Source organism: Cataglyphis hispanica, chromosome 4 (assembly GCF_021464435.1).
Source record: "Cataglyphis hispanica isolate Lineage 1 chromosome 4, ULB_Chis1_1.0, whole genome shotgun sequence".
In the NCBI taxonomy this organism is placed as follows: Eukaryota; Metazoa; Arthropoda; class Insecta; order Hymenoptera; family Formicidae; genus Cataglyphis; species Cataglyphis hispanica.
This window is the reverse complement of record NC_065957.1, coordinates 4,170,084-4,191,507: the sequence shown is the minus strand read 5'-3', so window position 1 is coordinate 4,191,507 and position 21,424 is coordinate 4,170,084. Positions and strand designations below refer to the sequence as shown.

Sequence of the window (21,424 nt, the reverse complement as noted above, 5' to 3'; positions counted from 1 at the left end):
CGGATAGGATCTTAAAAAGGATAGTGAGCAAATTTCAAAACAATATATATCGAATATATTAATATTAATATCATTGATAACATAATTAAATATCAGGTTACTATTCGTCGTAGCCGTTTTTTCAAACCGCTGAAACAAAAATTGGTGTGCGAGATTCTTTCTACGTCAAACAATTGACGAAGAAATTCTATGATGCCACAATCGATGGCTTCAATCCGATTTACGAATCAGCGAAAACGGCTCCATTCGATCTTGCATTTTGTAACGTAACAAGTTGGTAAATATATAATCGTACAATATTGCAAAATATATTTTTTATAGGGTATGTTTAAGTATGTGTACATATATGTGTGTATAAACACATATACACACATACAATTTTCTCTACATTATATTTATATATAAGAGAAGTTTCGCACACAAATCAAGATCGCTCAGTACCTCCGTTGTTTGAGAATTTGCATTTAGATATACATATCATTACTGCCTATAAAGATTCGACATGTAGATATTGTACATCGTATCACTGTAATTAATAAAGACAATTTAATCAAATTTTATTATCATCAGCATATAGTACGAGTTCAATTAAACATTTTATATATACCTGATTCCACCAACACTGAGTCAAAAAACAACAATCTACAATCTCTGTTTTTGTTTATCATCGATACTTTTCTATTTTTATCTTTTCTTCTGTCTCTTTACTTTTTCTTCCCTCGTTTCCTTACCTTCTATTCAGATATGTATACGTGTATATATATATATATATACACATACAAAATTTAATAATAATATATCTATATTATATTTATGTTATGTTCTTATCAAAGAGAAGATAGTAAATGTATTTATTTGACATACTCAGCGTTGGTTAAACCAGGCATAAATTTAATTCGATTCATATCGTTTCATTAGCATTTAGCATTTTCTCAACATCTGAGGCAATGACAGCACCTGCTTGATCTTTATTGCACAAGTACTACGAAATATATTATAAAACTATTGCACACCAATCGTGCATGATCACACGTACGGTAACGACAACACAACGAACGCGAGCTCCTAATGTATGTTTATATTTGAATGCGGAACCGTGAACATTGTGCATAAGTCGTACCCATCAAGATCAGAAACGATCAGAATATTGAAACACATACGACATAAAATTGTCATAAGAGACTGAAGAAAGGAGTAGATAAATTCACGCGCTAAACTAAATCTATTCGTTCACATGATATTTAGTGATTATTCACTTTCGTTGCATTTAAAAGAAATAAAATGAATCATTATACAAATAAAAATGCCGAGATAAACGCACCGAATAAATATAAATAAAAATATTGAAACATTTTTTTACGTTCAAAGCTAAAGCTTCTATAAAAAAAAATTCGAGATATAAAAGATAAAAATAAATTGCACATTATAATTTTATCATATTAATTACACACTATAACGTTTATTTCGCTTTTATTTGTACGATTTAATGAATATGATGATTTGGATCCGATGATAGATCGATATTAGATTGATATGTACTTGAAATATTGAATATTAATATCGTAATATCAATAAACGGTCATCACTTCGCGTAATAACTAAGAAAGAAAGTAACTAGATATCGCACTTCAACGAATCAACTTGGCTAATTCATATACGTAAATTTAAACTAATCGCGTAGTTGAGCTATATAGTGGCTCTCGTAGCCATATTTTTAACTTAATGTTACAAGTTTTGAACGATATATATTTCTTACACTACACACTTCTACACATACATACGTATATACATACATACATACATTCATACATATATACATATATACATACATACATACATACATACATACACACATATAGTGTAGAAGTCACTGTACGCTAATGTGCTGTGATCGTTGATTAATATATATTGATATAGTATGTATATATACATATATATATATATATATATATATATATATATATATATGTATGTATGTTCATACTGTGATATTTATATATTATATATATAAAAGATTTCTCTAAATCTCGATAATGAACGTGGATTAATAAATGGGATTGCGTAATTTGCTCGGGAATAATGACAAACTAGCGGAAGACTTTTGTAATATTTGCTGTTTTAACATAAAAAAAACGTGTGCTGTTATTTAATAATATGCATATGCATATTGAAAAATACTTAGTTAAACCGGATGTTTAAGGAGAAAAAAATGTACAACACGCAAAAACAATTCGAATTCGCATGCGAAAACAATAAAATAAATGATAGATAAAATATGTGCACCCATGCACGCACATATGTGAAATTAACTAAATATAATCCGTATTAAGTATGAAATTTTAAACTCAATACTATAAAAACATCATACAAATCAAACGCATTTGTATGAACGTTACGTTCTTTGCAAGTGCGCTGCACTTTATTACGTCTTTAAATGTTGTAGATGCAATCGCTTATACGTCTCGTGATCGTTAAATATAATCATTATTTACAATCTTTAATTATATAATTTGTGTATATATTTTTATAACGCGGGACGCACCTGAATCGATTATTCGAATATTTAATCCCGCAAGCTCTTTAAATCAATGCAAAAGTACGACAAAGAATTGAAGTATGATCCATCATAACGAGAAAGATAAAAGCAACGTAATAAAAATTTTTTTTTAAATATAATTGAATGAAAGAAAATGCAATACACAATTCGTCTCATCCCCGGAGAAATCGGAACAAATAGCGAGAAAAGAACGACGCCGCTGTTGCAATACGCTACAACGGCTCCTATCCATCTCTAGACTAGAAAGAAATGCGCCGTTCTAATGAACAGTGCGTCGAAGATTTATAAGGAAAACTTCCTTCGGGAGAAACGGGAAAAGCGAAATTGCATTTTTTGCACATTTGCCGTAAACATATACATCGTATACGACGTATATATTATCTAGGTCAGCCATGTACGACGTTTTTCGTTAAAAATCGTCGGCTAAGCTTCGTTGACAACGCGAGAACAGAAATCATTCTGAAAAAATTCGTGTAAATATTTTTATGAAATAATGATCTCTTTCCACGAGTCAAGAAAATGCTTAAACGGTTCGATTTTTCGCCACATTACCGACTCAGGAATGCATACACCTAGACAAGGAATCAGGATGAGAATCGATCGGCAAGAAGATGCGGGCGAGAAAATCAAACCATGAAAACCTCGATGAAGGGATTGCATTCAGTTTGCGGTGGAGGCAACGCAGCCATTCGTTTCTCCAATTCCACCCGTGGTAGATACGCTTCGATACACGTATCGAGACCTGTCGGTGTGGACGTAGCTGTTGGCATCGTCGTCGCTCCGGATGCTAATTGTAAACATTCAGCTGGTGCCAACTGAAAACATACGATTTATTTGGAACAATTGGTGAAAGTGATCAATAAAAGTGATGAAAGTGATCAGTAAAAATGATTACAGAATTAATTACAAATACATAACACGAAAAATTGAATAAATTGCATGAAATATACAATCAAGAATAAATTCAAAGTTAAAATAATTATTCTATTTTAATTTATATATAAATATTAACAATAAAATGTTTTTAAATTTATATTTTTTGTGATAATATATCAAATTTTTTATTTATTTCGATGGAATAAAAAAAAATATAAGGTTTTAATTACCAGAGCCGCTTGTTGAGGAATCGGTGCGATACCGCCGACATTCGCGGGAGTGTAATAATTAGTTGGACTAACTGGCGGTGAAGGATAAGGCCAATAGAAAATAGGCGGTGGATACGGTGTCGCGAATTGCGGCGGACCACGAGGCAGCATCGCGGTCGCAGGCGGAAATATTGCTACGGGTGGCGGTGGCAACATCGTGCCTCCTACAGAAGAAAAAAACATGTAAGATTCAATGTGCTCGATTGAGATGATTCAATTAGCCAGCTCGGTTAGGTTCAACACGCGAATAAAAAAAAGCAGGCTCATTTGTATTGATTTACTGCGATTCTCTCGCGGATAATTCTCTCTAATCGCGATTCGCGGACTTATAAACATCTTGTAAATCTCGTGAATCAAAATATCGCGTCTCAATTTTAGCGTATTGTTCGGAAAAAAAAAGAGATTCTCTCTTAGTACCCATGATTGTCCTTTATGTATGTACAAACGTAAAGAAGAAAATGCCCACTATGTAACCACTCCACAATTACGACGAGTGACATCGTGCAGATCCGCAGAGGTTTCTAGAAGCACACAAAGCGTTTTCATTATTTAGTACCAGTAATGCGCTAGTATACAGTCGACTATACACAACAGCGTGTCCGTACTGTAAAAGTAATTAGTGAATAGGTTTTTTTTTTTTTTAGTGGAAAATAACCACTAAGATTTCCTAAGTTTGTACGCTGCACGATTTCACTTTTAATTAGACTGGCCTTGTACGGTTTGAGCAAATTTCACAGAGCGCTATAATTAAATTAGCCAGATTACAACCATAAATACAACATAAAGTAAGCAGAAAACGATGTTTAAAAATTGTTAAATAATTTTTACTATTAGATGTATTATACGATGCACATTAAAAATTATGAAATATAATCTCATTGTGCTTATTCTGCTCAGAACGTACAAGAGCGCAGTCATATCCAAAGGAATAATGACTTGGACTTGGCCTACCTGGAAGCACAGAAGTTAGTATTTGTAGATCCCGCTACCATAACAGAAATCGACACTGCACCATTGTAACACGATGTATATAAGTATATATATGTGCCTGTGTATCTGTATGTATGTATGTATGTTTATATGTATGTATGTATGGATGTATGTATATGTGTAATGCAGCACCAACTTGTGATTCCGCCCCACTGCCAAATAATAATAAGATACACGCAGATTCTCATTTTCTCTCTCTCTTTCTCTCTCTTTCCCTTTCTCCCTCGTTTCTCTCTCTCTTTCTCATTTCCTTCCCTCTCAAGCGAAAAAGCCTTTTTGTATGCGACATTTTATAAAAAAAAGTACGACTTATATAGTTTTTTCTCTTTTAGCCTGCAGAATATAGCAGACTTTTTTCTTCTAGAATTTCTTTGGTGTGTCTCATTTATCAAATATTTACATATATTTATTTAAATATTTATAGAATTTGAACAAGAGGAATAAATAATAAATTATATAAAAGATTTTAATGAAATTACGTCGTGAAATAAATATTTGAAGTAAAAATATGATATGAATAAAAAATCGTAAATTTTATACAATTCGTAAATTCTTATCGCATTTGCAGAAATATAAGAGAAAAACGCATAATACACGCGACGTGAAAAAAAAAACAAATAAGATTTGGTAGATTACTATATTAGTCTTTAAGTAAATAGATCGTTGGAATAACCAGCGTAGCAAAAAGCAATATGGCTTGTAGGCATTAACCACATTAAAGGATAACTTTTGATAGCATCCGCTTTTAATAAATTGGAAATTTAACATCTCAGAAAGAGTCATAATAAAAATCATAAATAAATATGAGAGGAGAGAGACATTTATTGTTAGAGAATCCTTAATCTTTCGATTAGAGATAAAGAAACGGAAGATTTACGTATAAAATGTCAGAGAAACAGAGAGAGCAGAAGAAAGAAAGAGAAAACAAACCATTTTTGTACGATAAAAAAAGATTAAAAAAAAAAGAACAATCCAAAAAGAGAGAGAGACGGAAAAAGGGATGAGGAATAGAAAGAAGGGGGAAGGGGGGGGAAAGGAAAGGGAGAAAAAAGAGAGAAAGGAATCTCCAATTTGTATGATCTGTAGATACCAAGATACCTGTGAGCCCAATGGAAAAAAATGTATAGATCGTAATAAGACATGGTGGTTGCAATCTTCGCCGGTCTTTCTTGTAATAGGAACAAAGGCTATAATCGCCCAATGATCTCAAAATTAAAAATTATTATTTTTAATTCAATTCTTTTTATTTGGGTATTTGTTTCTCATATTAAAATGCAAAAGGCTCAAAAAATGTGCGTTGTAGGAAAGGTAACGGGATACGCAAAAAGTGCAACCATCGGACAAGGTAATATAATCTCAGGGTAAGAGTCCACCAGCCCGGCAAGCAAAAAGATATATATCTCCACAAGGCACATTTATTAAACATAATCCTTCTCGACTGTCGATATAAAATCGTCGATATACAGTGTATACAGGAAATAAAAAAAGAGAAATTATACTGACTGAGATGTCACATGTGTAAATGTGCGTATGTATAGATAATATGTATATACTACGTGCAGCTGTTGTCCTATATCTTTAAAAAAAAAAGAAAAAAAAAGAAATATTGATTCAAATAACAAATTTATGTACATATGTACAGAATAATTCCGGAAAGTTGCGACAAATTTAAAAGAATGATAAATCCTGTTATATTTTTTGTTAAGTAAACTATATTCAGCAATGCCTCCTTAAGATATTAAATATTAATCAATGCATTGTTAATCAATGCAAGCACAATACTTATAACTTGATTAAGAGTCGCTATTTGAACACATCTATTGTACATTAATATAAAAAAAAAACAAAATTTAAAATCATATCTTTAAGAAGGCGTCGTCGGATATGGATTACTTAAAAATTGTTCAATTTAACAAGATCTACTACTGCTTTAAATTTGTCATAACTTTCCGGACTCACTCTACATATATACATAAAAAATATATGTATACATATAAAGTGTTCCAAAACCATATATTTTAACCACATATATTTTAATGACAAATTTGTTGGCTAATTTTTAATCGATATTTCGTTAGTAAAAATGTCGAGTCAATCAAAATCAATATTTTAAGTTATTACCAAACAAAAAAAATCTTTTCGCAAACAAATCTTTGGAAGAGATAAATAAAATTTATAAATTTAGATAAATAGAATAATAAAATTACATTTTTTAATTAAGTTCATAAGAATGGAATTTATATTAATAAAATTTTAATTTAAAGTTTATTTAGATAAATAATAAAAGCAATTAGAATTTTGCAATAAATTTTCTATAACATTATTGCTAAAGCAATCTATTTAATCTACTGAAATCTATTTAAAATTGACCGAACAATTATTAAACATCTATTGGTTTTGAAACACACACATTATAATAATGTTTCACAACCAGTAACATGCATACATACGTACATACATACATACATACATACATACATACATACATACATACATACATATATATATATATATATATATATATGTATGTATATATATATGCATAAAAATATATATGTATGTATGTATGTATGTATGTATGAATATGTGTGTATGCATGTATGTTTATGTATGTGTTAGAAATATATATGTATATTTGTAAATATTTCATGTTTATATATATATATATATATATATATATATGTAAACACAAAATATATTGTGTACATATTCATTATGTTTGCGTGTTAATTGTTTAGTTATGCTTAGAACATTTGCACGCGCGCTCTATACACTTATACTAAACACTCCGAGATACACCCCTATAGAACGATGCAGAAATGACATTAGTGCATATCGAGATCCCTCATCGTTCAATTTGCATCCACTATGTATCCGATATCTGTATCTATACAAATAGCCTGATTTGGTAACACACCAATCCGTTTCGCATCGTCTCGCTGTTGCTATGTCTATGATAAAAATTAGGTAATGCTATGTAAAGTCGAATTGAATGTAATGGCCCCGATATTTTAAGGATTTCAGAAATGCACAATCCAATTATATAATAATCAAAATGATTGATAATATATGCATCTTCACTATTGTTGAAGATTTTTTTTTCCTTTGTCCGATTACTGACAATTAATAGCGTATTATATTTTATTTGTTGGTCCCTTGTAAAATCATAGGTATAATATCTATATTAAATAGTAGTCATTTTACTCAGAATAAATCGAAATTAAAGAACAATCTACTTTGCAATTATGCTCGCAATTCATTTTCTTTAAAAAAAAAAAAAGAAAAAAATGGATGATCCTCAATTCTTCAAGAACTTTAAATAATATTTTCTTGAATAATTACGTTATTAATAGACAAGAATCGGATTTAGAATAAATAATGTATGTTGGCAGATATTCTTCTGCAACTGCTATGACAAAATAGAACTAAGATTATTGCGCTCTTTATGTATATTATTATTATTATATTTAATCCAATTCTATATGATTTTACTGTATCTGTCTCTTGTAGAAAGTAAGATAATTATATAGAATCACGCATTGCGTGATAAATAGAGAAACTCACGAAATGATTCGAGAGAAGAACGAGAAGAGCATTCTTGTAGAATAATGCCTGGAGTTTCTGGTTTATAATGTGTGTCATACACAAAGAAAAAATATCATGTATAGAAAGAAAACTGAGGATAAAAACCAGGAGTTTGTCTGTCTTTCGATCGTCTTTCAGAATAGTTAAAGTATAGGAGGAAAATGTATTCCCCCACAAAACCACATGATTTCCAAAATCCGCCAGAATCGCATATCTAGACATTAGATTGTGGAATAGTAATAATGACCGCCTCCCTTATGTCGATGCACTTATATAGCTATATTCCATTATTTTAATGTTATTAATAAAAAAACGTGGCAAGAGAAAGAAGTGAAACTGCTAAAACAGTAGTTTGCGATCCGTGAAACAAGATCGTCTACATACGTGAAAATCGTTATCTTTTTCTTTTCTAAAGCACATTAATAACACGATACCAATGATGAAAGTTCTAGTTATTGACATGGCAGTGCGAGTGTATATATATATATATATATATATATATACACACACACACACACACACATACGCACGCACACGCCACACACATATGTATGTATGTGTATGTATATGTGTGTGTGTGTGTGTGTAATATCAGCCATCTACAAGAATAAAATCGGTAAGGTGCATTTCCGATGAAACCGTTGCTCAAGTTATAGTACATCATTCTGTCCATCTGTGTCTCAATGATCTTACCAACTACATCATCACAAAGATATTAAAGGTCGTAAGCCATAGATATGAAAAGAGTAAATACCGCCGACACCACAGTTAAATCACAAGCTGTGTGAGCGTACAGGACCGGTGTTTAATTCAACTATTTCATTCTCCGTTATTATCTTGGATACTTTTCAAAACTATCCGATTATTAATGGTGTGCATACTTTCTCGACATAATAAAATATCAATTATACACGATTGAGTTAGTAGTATAGGTCACTTTCGTATACGTTAAAGTTCGTTAAATTGATGACAAATATACTAATACACATCACATAATGACATGTATTAAGTGCAATGAACGCTACATATACGTGCGTGTACATTTTTTTTGCCCAAATGTATTAAATAGAGCAAAACAAGTTTTGTGTGTAAATAGAAATTGATTCACATATAGCTCCTTAGAAATTAATTCACATATAATTTCTAGAGAAAATTTGTCATAATCATAAAGAGAAAAAAGAAAAATAAATTCGTGACGAAATGAATTAACGGTAAACTATTTCATATTCGTTCACGAATAATTTGTAATGAAATTTTATTTACACACACATACACACACAGACTGTAACATATTAGCGCGTAATAAATTCTACGTGTATAAAAGAATCTACTATACTATTTTAGAGTTTCAAAATATGTAATATCGTATGGAATGTTTACTAATCACTTACATACTATAGTAAATATATTTCTAGCAAAATATAAATTATTACACACACGCACATACGAGAGAATATTTAGTGATCCGAGAAGAACCTGTAAATCAGTATTGTCAGAGAAACAATTTATATTATATGTATATGTATATGTATGTTATGTAAATATACGTAAACACATATAATATATATTTTATCTCTAACCGATTTACTTTCTTTGAATCACTAAATATTCTTTCATTCCGCACTTTTCACTGTCATTACGAGATATCAGACATTAAAGTCAATATTTGCAATTACTACTAAATGTCACAATTATAACGCAAAACAATGTGAATAATACATTATTGTAAAATCTCACATTTTATTTTAATAAAAATGTTAAATAATTACCAGAGAATCACAGACTTTAATATCTGATATATCAATAAGAGAATATATTTATGGTACAAAATACCTGATAACAATTTTACTGTTTCTAAAAAAAACCTATTCATTTTTTATAAAAATCAAAAATGTAAGTTGTGTATGTACCACGATAATTTTGAAATGCTCTACGTATATGTATATATTAAAAAAACACATACATACATGTAGCTCATTAAAATTTAGAGAATTAGACAAAATATTTCATGTTTATGTTACTTTAAATAAGGCACTTTACGTTCACGTAAACAAACGTGAATTTTTTATGACATGATCTCTCTTAGGCACTCTGTGAACACAAATTCTCCGTGAATTACAAAAAAAAGAATATATGCGCACGCTAAGTGGAATTATATATACCATGTATTGTATGTATATATATATATATATATATATATGTATATGTATATAATTAACATGCTTACTAAAATTAAGCTTGCTGCCTAAATGCATCAGGATAAGAAAAATAAATCGGATTTCGCGGTATTATTTTAAGTACCGTTGTGTAAGTAAAAAAATGCCGAAATTTATAAAAAAACATTCCAAAACTATTCTTTATTATCTGAACAAACGTTGTAAATGACGTTCTGTTAAACTTGCTTGGAATATGAAACGGAATGTTACGAAGATATCGCGAATAATTATGATATGTATTCGCTAAGAATATATATAAATTTAAAAAAAATAAGTCGTAACAATTAGCGATCTTCAGCAATAGTAGCAATGGCGAATATATATTTCGCGTGTATAAGAAATTCTCGTTCATCCAACAGAGACTCATCAGAGAAATGAGATGATTATTATCATTCTCCTTACATGAAACTCTAGAAGAAATTTATAAAAACACGCTAATGACCAAACATAGCGATGCAATAATGCATCAGATCTGGGGATAAAATTGAGCTGGGTAAGGCAAGCTGGGCGTCGTGGCCGGAGCCGGCGCGTGAAACGCTGCAGCCGGTGCGTGCCAGGTTGGACGTTTTGCGGCGACGTTGTTCGCCGCGTTAGTGGGAAAAGTGGCATCCCACGTTCGTTTCAAGCTTATTATTGAGGCCGGATTTAACGTCGGCGTAGCGGCCATAGCGATAGGTGCCAATAACCCATGCGACGTCGGCGCTCGTAAAATAGGTATACGGGGATGATGGGGATGAACGTTGAAAAGCAAAAATGGCGCTGCTGCCGCTGCCGCTGCTGCTGCCGCCGAGCTTGCCGATGGCGCATGAAACGCCGCAGCGGCTGCGACCGCGGCAGCCGTCGGAGATGCCATCGCATAAGCGGCAGGAATCTGGCTCTGTAGAGCGAGAGACTTGCTCGTGGCGGCAGCAGCGGCTGTCGGAGTAGGTGAAGCAGAGGTAGTCGAGGTAGGACACGAGTTCGACGCCAAAGCCATCAACCACAAATCCTGATTCCTAATAGCCTGTGCCTGGGCGGCTTGCGCTTGGACAGCCTGCGCTTGCGCGTGTTGCGCAGCTTGGGCCTGTACCAGCGCGTGAATGTCCCATAGGGATGGTGGCGGTGGTTGCGCTGTCGGTACCGGTACCGGCATCGCTGTCGGCGCAGACGGATGCGTCAAGGTCGCGGAAGTTTGTGTGGTCAACGTACCGGGTGATAGTAGCGCCTTGGTCGACGGCGGTGTTACCGCACCTGTCAATACCAAATTCATATCATCGCCGCTGCACTGGAATACCTCGATGTATCGCTGCTTTTTGCCGAAGACCATATACCGATGATGTCGCTGCGATGCGCACGCATATGCCGATGCCTCGCTGTCCATCTGAATAAATGCCTCACCAGACGGTTGACCCTAATAAAATAATTTTAAAGTATTTTAAAGTTTATTTTAAAATGAATATTTTAATATATAAAATAATCTTAGCGCAAGAATATCTGATCAAAACATAAACATTATATAATGTATACCTGTGCATTATAAACCATATGAACACCTTGATAAACAATATTTTTGGAATGTTCACCCATAAAATCCAAAATGTGCTCTACTTGCGCTTCATAAGGCAAACCACGAAGTCTAACACAATCTTTACGTGTACCAGATGTAATGATATGTTGAGGAAGCAAGGGTGGAAGTTGTGTAATAGGTGGTGGTGGTAATATTACTTGTTTTGGATCAGTTGCTCTGTTTAGGACCTGTATATAACAAAAAAAATTATTAAATTATTAAAATCACTAATTATTAAAATATGAATAAAGTTTTATGTTTATAATTGTTAAGATATTCATGTGCTCATTCATCATGTGCACCTACTTGTTGCACTTCTGCGGTTGTACTTCGAAAGAGTTCTATATATCGACTGCCAATACAGTCTCTATGTTTGCTCAGAGCCTTTACAGCATCTTCCTCCTTTGCAAATAAAACAAAAGCATCACCTGTTGCTCTACCATCAGGCTTCTTTACAAATAATACTCCGTCCTCGCCATCTAACACTTGACATGGTTTTTGTCCGGATTGAAAAAATTCCAGCTATAGAAAAATTATTGATATTATACATATAATAGAAAAACAAAAAAAATGTATCTTAAACAATCCTTATTTCATACTAAATATTGAACTTAAAATTATTAAATAATTATGTACCACTTGTTTAGCAATGCAATCATATGGTAAGCCCCTCATTCTAACGATAACTTGAGCCCCACGTGACAGAAAAGCATGCGCCTCCCCACTCGTACCGCCAGCAACGCCAACAAAATCTTCTCCAGAGGCTTTGTAAACCTCTATGTAACGTGCACCCATATGATGTTTATGTCGTTTCAGCGCCATGTCTCTGTGTTCTTTATTAATAAATCGTACCAATGCCTCGCCGTTACGTCTTCCCATAGGACTTAAACAAAGAGCTACACCACCTCTAAAAAAGTTATTACACAATTGTTAGCATATCGTTGCACAGTGATATCAGCTTTTTTATTACAAATAGTTGTTAGAGAATTTGTAAAATAAATAAGTATTAGCAACATTTTTCCTGACATTTAATTAATTTTCAAAATCATTGTTAGATCCATTATAGTATATGTAAGATCCATAACTCCAAATAGTGCTTATCACTATATATAACAGCTATAAGTAAGAAAATTTCCTCAAATTGTACTTATTATGTCATATGGAAGAAATTAGAATTGAATTTGTGCATTTAAGTGCATTATAGGAATACAACTATCTCAATTACCTGCTTCACATATATCCATGTGGCTTGTGCATAAATACCAAGAGATATATTATATAAAGGAAAATTAATTCAGTTCAATCAAATACACTTCATTAGTTGTATTTGATTTTGTTTCATAAATGTTAAGAATATTATTTACATATAAATACTTACTTGGCAACATTTAACCCACGAAAAAACTTTGCAATATCTTGATCCGAAGATTGCCAAGGAAGACCACGTGCTCTTACTACACAGTCATTGTCCACTTCTTCACCCTTAGAGCTAAACATAAATTTGTGTCTTTCATTATTAGATCAAATAATCAAAATGTAGAACTTCTAAACTTACCATATACCAGGTTCTAAGACAATGTTAACTACTTCTGGATTTTTAAAAACGTGACCTGAAAACATATATATACATATATTTAATTAATAAAACTGATACTTAATTATGAACATATCAAATAAATAAAAATACCAATTGACATATTACTTGAAAAAAAAAATGTAGAGAACATATGTTTGCAGAGTGATATGTCTTTTGTAGCTGCAATATGTTATACTTTCTACAATTTAACATGTATTTTTTTTACAATAAAACGAATGTGCATTTATATGTAAATGTATGTAAAATTTGGAAGAAGAAAAAGAAAAAAATCGCAATAGAAAGGTATAGAAAGAGAATGCTTGAGAGAATTCTTGAGAGATCTCGCGATTTAACCTTAGAAATCAATAAACGTTAGAGATCTTTTAACAATCAAATAGCGATTCAAATTTAAATTTATATATGTCAAATGACAAATTGACGAATAATTCTTCTTCCATCGACATGCTTTTACTCGAACCGCCAATTAGAAGCAAACTATGAGATACGTTTAGCCGACAATGTACAACTATATACCAAGTATCATCATGTATATAAAGCATGCACACCGCTGTATTGGCTTTGCCTATCACCATAGAACCAATACCGACTATCCCATTAGAAAAACTCTACTCTTTTAACCTGTACTATTTATACTGCACTTTCTACACCTCTTTTTTTTCTTTCCTCATGCTCCACCCAACGACTGAATATATATGGTTATATGTATCTTAAACAAAATGCGAAGAATGAGAAGACGCAACAAGAATACATATCTGACAAGAATATATTCTAACATCATATTATAAAGTTCTGACGATTCACATATGAGTTCTTATATGCGACATTTCAAATATTCAATTTATTTAAATTATATTTAAGAATTAATAACAGGTCATTATTTAGCAAATACCCTTTCAAAGAAATAGAAATCTCTATAAAAACAAAAGAATGCATTACGAAAGTCTGATTTTAAGTCCGCGATAATGTCTTCTGAACTTGCGTTTATTGCGTTTTCTCTGTAACTCTATATCCGTCAGTTTGTCTCTGCTTTCTCATACCTGCACGAAATGATTATTCGAATCGCAGACTCAGCGAAATGTGTGCCGTCGACAAGTAGAAATTCATTTTGAGGAATGCACGCGGAATCGATCATCATTTCTCCAATCGTCCATTCATAAATAACTTTGAATTTTTTTTCTCGTTTAAAATGCAACAAATGGAAAATAAATTATATCAAAAAATCGTAACAAAAAGAGAAAAATTGTAAAAAAAGTTTACAAAGACAAAGACAAAATAAACTTTGTTCGGACATTTTTGAAAAGATATCGTGTTATAATAATATTTATCTATAAAATATGTATTCAAAATTACCATAAATATCTTTGAATATTTTTTAATAACGCTGAAACTAAATATAAACAAAAATAAATAAATATATTTTACAAATCTCTTGGGTTGTCATATAATAAATTTTATAGACAATTATAATAAAAATTAAAAGTCTTTTTTCTGATTATGCATAAACTTTTATTTTAAAAGAGGAGAGAAGAGGAGAAAGAGAGAGATTTAAATAACTATTAAGTAAACTAATGTATTTTTAATTGTTTAAGTTTCAAACGCATAATATTTCATTAATATAGCAGATTAAAAAATACGCAATGTCAAAAGTGCAACCCGTTTTTTTTTCACGTACATCTTGCGATAGCATGCAATATTAGTGCATATTAGTCAGTGACGTAATTTTCTGTAGGTTGAGTGTCACTGTGATAAGAAAGCTATAATACGCCAGCAGAACTAAACTTAAAACACAATTGAACCTATGCTCTTGTATGATACTAGAAGAAAAACTATAACTGCAACAATGGGTACAACAATTTGAAAATTATTATTCAAAAATAGTTCAATTGTTAAATCTCGAAATCTTGTCAAAAATTTAGAAAAACTATCTTAGCATACCAACAACAAAATATATTCTAACAATCATTAATCAAAAATTGTACGGAGTTTTTTCAAGTATTTCTTTGATGCAAAAGTGGTTTTAATTATCAACGCAATTACAATCTTCAAGGACATTCTCATCGTGCGTAAACATACTGCATATTATTTGGAGAAATGCATACACAATGTTACATCGTGTATATATGTGTACGCACGTACTAAATATGAAGCTCGCTCTTATCTCATAAACGCCAAGTAAAAAATAAAAAGAAAGATACGTGCTCCCGAAAAAGCAGATGTTTTAAAGTTAAAATATCAGATTTTTTCCTCTTCATAATTTTGAGAAAATTGATAAACTTATACTCTCTCTTTTCTCTCTCTCTCTCTCTCTCTCTCTCTCTCTCTCTCTCTTTCCAAGATTTCCAAGATCCATTTTCCAAGATTAAATAAACTTGAAACTGATTGAATTATGCTTTTTCTTCTTAAGAAAGTTGAAGAAATGTAGATATATATTTTTTGTGCATTCCCCATGACATTGACAAACAGAATACGTACAATTGCAATATTCAGCAAATTGATACTTATTAGCTTACCATCTTTGATCATTCTCTGTATTACATTCACCATGTCCTGTATTTCTTTAACATGAAAATCATTGTCGGTGTCAGGCGGCAGTCCGAAATCTAATTTTCAACTGTCAAGGAGAAATCTATTCGATAAAATCGACTTTGATATCGTAATGCTGACGCATATAATATTATATTATTTAGCCGCGTTTTCAAGAAGTCTCTTGAAGTGATATTGTCAAGTTAAAATTCTTATACGACCTTTGCGCTGCACGCTGACTCAAATTTATCAGAAACGGGAATCATCACGAAACGTTTATAGAATTATACATTTTCTTTTCTTACCATCAGTCTATTGACGTTAATAATATTCAAGATATACGAAGTAAGTGTCACGATAAAAGAAAAGTATGAATAATCTCATAATTTCTCAAGACACAAATGTAGAAACTTATAACTTTGCATTTCTTTAAAAGATAAAATAAAACATATAAATGTATACAATCTGAAAAAATAATTATTTCAAAACAAGCAAATAGGAAATATCAGAAATAATAATTTATGCAATCAACTTTGTATCCTCCAGATATGTTTCTTTTCCATATGAACTCTTTGATTATAAATGACATCAGTGCCACTTTGCATGTGATCTTAGCATGTGACCTAAATTATATAGATTTTATATAACGATGAGATAAAAGACTATATAGTAATAGTATATAATATAGAAAACAATTTTATTTGTGTGTGTATGTGTGTTTATGTATAAGTAAGATTCAAAATTTTAATCACACATCATACATTCATAATTCTAATCACATCAAACGAACAGAAACGCAAGAAACAGTAAATTTTGCTATATGGTTTCATAAACAGTGTTTCAACTATTGATAAAGCGCAAACAAAAATAAGGAGAAAGAGAAGAGCAAGAGAACTATATAATAATATAATTAATTGTAAATGTATGTGAAATGTGAGCACTGTTATAATATTTAGATAATAAGCACGAGCGTCATGTATGTTAATACAAATCACAGATTAGTAACTTAATCGAAAATTGGAATCGTCAAAAAAATCGAAGAAACTGGGTGTGTGTGTTTGTTTCACACATATATGACATTTCTTCATCACTAGCTTAATATCTTCGCTACAGGGTTGACCTTTAAACTATGTCTCGATAAGACCGCTTAAGCCAAAGCTTTCTCAAGTCATCTGGTCGTTATTGATTGTAACAAAAGTACATTTTCTTTTTTCTCTTGCCGCAACTTTTTCCTTAGCCGCAAAGAAATAAACTAAAAATTTATTCTATTAAAGGAATAAGAAAAGAAAAACTAAGCAAAATTCATATCCTACATCATTTTTTAATCAAAATTAAAAAGGAATCTTTCGTTAACAAAATAATACTTTCGAAATCCTAACTGAGATAGAAGTAATAAAAGAACGTCAGCAATTTTGATAAAATATATAGTATCAATAATATAAATATGCTCGTATTAATTTGACAATATTAAATATTTCTAATTTTTAACGGAGCATTTAAAAAATGTATAAATAACAATAACATTTGAAGAAATTTGTAAACAAAACATTGATAAAATTTGATAACAAATATGCTCCATTCTTTTACAACTTTGTTTTGAAATAAATTTTTTTAAATTTCAATTTTTTAAATATTCAAATATATTATATTTATAGCATATTTATAGGATATGTCTGCGTGTTCATGACAAGCTTGTAAAAAATCCAAATTGCATGTGGATTCACTAATCTCAATACATTGATCAGGTGAGCGATGAGTCGATCGGTATGCACATGTGTACATTCGTACACATATTATTTAGCCAGCACAAGTGGTCTTATTCTACTACCAGGTGGATACATACAACACGGCGCAGATATAAAAAGAAAATCGATGTCGCCAGCGTAAATCCGAATTGAAATCGGATTAAGAAAAGAAATTATTTTGATGTGTATGTATGTGTGGAGAAAATAAAACCTTAAAATAAATTTCATCCATAAAATATCCGACCAATAAAATATAATAAAATGATAGCGTGATATCCTTATCCAATTAGAGATGTCACTCTTACAAATGAATAAAAATTGAGATTAATTTAATTATCATGTTATTTAACACACAGAAGATTAAAAAATCTATCATCAAGCTTGAAGAGCCCCGATTGATAATAGAATCATATTTTTCGAATAACTTTTCGAATCCAATTAATGATCTAATGTTTAAATAATCTTCTTAACACATCAAATCCAAGAGATAGAATAAAAAACATACCTATCTACGATTTTAATTCCAAACGTCGTTGAAATTCACGTGCGTTGATGAACCCAAAATAATTTCTGCCATTGTATGTATGAAGACTGTTTCAATGATACACTTTACAAAGATTGATTTATTTGAATCCCGATTTCTTCGCTTTCTATAAAAATTACGTGATTGCACGAAGGCAGTTGAAAATTCCTTACAATTGTGCTCGCTTCATGGATGGAGCAGAGCAACGAAGTGATATGCACGTTTGTACTTTATACGACCGCAAAGATTACTGACTCCGGTTTGGACGACGATACCGTCGAAGACCGAGTGCCTCAATCGGACTTTCGTCGCGCCGTCTCGCGGCTATACGACGCAAAAGTCTTTGATGTAGAAATTAGCAAACGGTGCAACAAATGTGTTTCTTTTGCTTTAGTCATGCCAGTATGTATTACACAAATCAAGACCGCAAAACTATAAAATGCCACTGCACAGTGAACACTTATCAGTGAACCGTTATCAATATAATAATATCGACAAAGATGATGTGAACTGATATTAACATACAATACCGTGCAAAATTTCCTAACTGATATAGCGTACTTCAAATCAATATAAAGAGACCGATCCTTATCAAATAATATTTCATATATGGTTATAATTTGACTGATTTGTAATAATAACTTTTCATAATAGATTTCAAGAGACTAATTAAATCACAGATAATTAATTTTTTTTTTTAAATAATAGTGTTTTCTCAAAGTGTAGCGGCAAAATAAAAGAAATCATGACAATTAAAATTCTCAATAAATTGCCCCATTTTTATCATCTGAGATTTTGAAATAAAATGTCGAAAACGAGGAAACCATTATTAATATAACCATTATTATGATTAGAAAATTGATATATGTATCATGTATTAATAATTAAAATTTGATATATGTATCATGTATTAATAATCGCCATTATTAAACTAAATGTATAGAGTAGCACCAATGTCAAAAATAATATCATCCATTTTACAAATCAAAAACGGAAAGAAAGAGAAGATTAGGAATATTTGCTAAGTGTGTAATAAAAAAGATATAAAATAAAAAAAATATGATGAAGTCAGCAATTAATAATTGATGACAATATCTACATAATAAATTTAAAAGGATACATTGCAGCATTTCTTGTACTCCGAGAGTGGATAATTCTCCATAAGATGAATAGCACTCTACGAATTCCTTCCGGAGATCGTGGAAATAATTATAATGTTCCGGTAATTTGATTTCTTTGTTGCAGGCTTCCGGATGAAGACACTGCCTCATCGGCGCCTGGCCATCTACGACGAATCGTGGTTTAGCACCAAACGTGACACCAGACATAGAGCTCCACCAGGCATCAAACTTGAAATAAAAATGATATTGCGCGATACTAAATATATTTATTATTTTATCATATTTTATCATTATTATATTAATTTCTTAAATATTATCAACAAATACACACGTAAAAAAAACAATTTGAAAATAGAATATTTTTCTTATAAATATTCATTTATCTTTTAAACGAAGATTCGAAAAAAAATCTTTCTCTCTCTTGATAAATAAATAAATAATAAATAAAAATTTGTTATTAACTGTCCCTTAATAAGATTCTCTTAACTATAATAACAAATAAATTTTTCTTAATAAATCTCTTTCTCTTAATAAACCATAATAAAATCCTTAATAAATATCTCAAATCCAAAATTTTATTTTCTTGCTCATTTCTATATGACAAACACCTTGTCGATAGTTTGCTGCAGAGATATCCCATATTCTCGAAGATTTCGTTCAGTTAAGGCTGGAGCATGTGCCAGCGCTGCCTCGCCAATAATACCGCTACTTCCGGCAATCGCCGGGTTGTCACTACCGGTTCCAGAAGTACAACTTTCCTCCATTATCATCGGTCGTACGATATACTGCTGCCTACCTAGTACCTGCAAAAACAAGTCCACCGTGAGGAGACGCTGCAAAAACTTGGCGAGGTGTTGCTATGCGGTGTGAGACGTATCAATTATTTTTCTTGTACGCAGAAAGTTGCAACTTAATTTTATCTGATATCAGTCGGAGAGATATGCGAATTAAGCGAGCGCTTTTGCTTATTGGGAACAAGGTACGTTAAATATATATAAAGTAAACATTTCAAAACGTTTATTCGCGCTTAAAACTTTTCATTTTTCAGAAATAAAAAAAAATATGTATCAATATGTATCAATGCATCCTTGAATTTTAATGCATTCTTTCGTGCATCGACAATTTATCGCAGTTAATAATATTAACATATAAGCGCGCCTGTGCAACGAAACCACGTTTCCATCTGCTGCAGCGATTGCATATTAATAGGGGCAATTAAAAATACATCGGACATATATACTTGTCACTTCATAATTTAGTGAATAATAATTATTTCCCATAAATTGATTGACCAGCTAGCAGATTTGAAATCGGAATTTTTTGGTCAAAATGTATTTTCCAGAGTTTTATTTCAGATAAATATAAATATAATTTTGTGATACTCTATTATCAAATCATTATAAGTTGTTATATCATTTCTCATTCTTTTTTATCATCTATCAGTAAATACATCGTTTAAAATATTGCATATATAAGATTAATATTTATCGCATTTGTGTGTGTCGACGATTTATATCAATTGTTTATGATTATCGATAATAATTATTATATCATAAATACTTGATGTATAAAGAGCATGTGTAGAGATAAAAATTTTTATGTTTTTTGTCTGTTTTTGTTTGTTTATTTTTGAAATAGAGAGAGATTTTAAGATTAAAAAATATATAATCTTCATATAGAAAAATCTGTCATTAACTTAATTTAAAAAAAAATATTTTTTTTTCTCTCTCTATGTAAATATTTATTTAAAAAATGTTGAGTATTAAAAATATAAATTTTATAATTTTTCATGCGCGCATAAATTTGTAATAATAAAGTGAAATATACATATAAATCTCGTAGAAATAGATGTTTTTATACAAATTTTATACACGTT

The 21,424-nt window shown here is 31.1% G+C and overlaps 1 protein-coding gene across 3 annotated transcripts in view; it reads right to left on the bottom strand.

Moving 5' to 3' along the window:
• Nucleotides 1-32: 32 nt before the first annotated feature.
• LOC126849311 (RNA-binding protein fusilli) overlaps nt 33-21,424 on the bottom strand; it is a 31,962-nt gene continuing 10,570 nt past the window's right edge. The window contains exons 2-12 of one of the 3 annotated variants that reach the window (XM_050591020.1): nt 20,157-20,351; nt 19,548-19,776; nt 16,147-16,236; nt 13,595-13,649; nt 13,418-13,528; nt 12,676-12,946; nt 12,346-12,561; nt 12,000-12,227; nt 11,682-11,883; nt 3,664-3,866; nt 33-3,372 (exon numbers count right to left, since the gene is read on the bottom strand). In XM_050591020.1, the coding sequence (XP_050446977.1) occupies nt 3,184-3,372; nt 3,664-3,866; nt 11,682-11,883; nt 12,000-12,227; nt 12,346-12,561; nt 12,676-12,946; nt 13,418-13,528; nt 13,595-13,649; nt 16,147-16,236; nt 19,548-19,776; nt 20,157-20,351 (1,989 nt within the window). In that variant the 3' untranslated portion in view covers nt 33-3,183. Of the gene's footprint in view, nt 3,373-3,663; nt 3,867-4,119; nt 4,224-6,087; nt 11,884-11,999; nt 12,228-12,345; nt 12,562-12,675; nt 12,947-13,417; nt 13,529-13,594; nt 13,650-16,146; nt 16,237-19,547; nt 19,777-20,156; nt 20,352-21,424 lie in introns of those variants that run through there. The other 2 variants (XM_050591021.1, XM_050591019.1) reach the window with 2 other exon arrangements.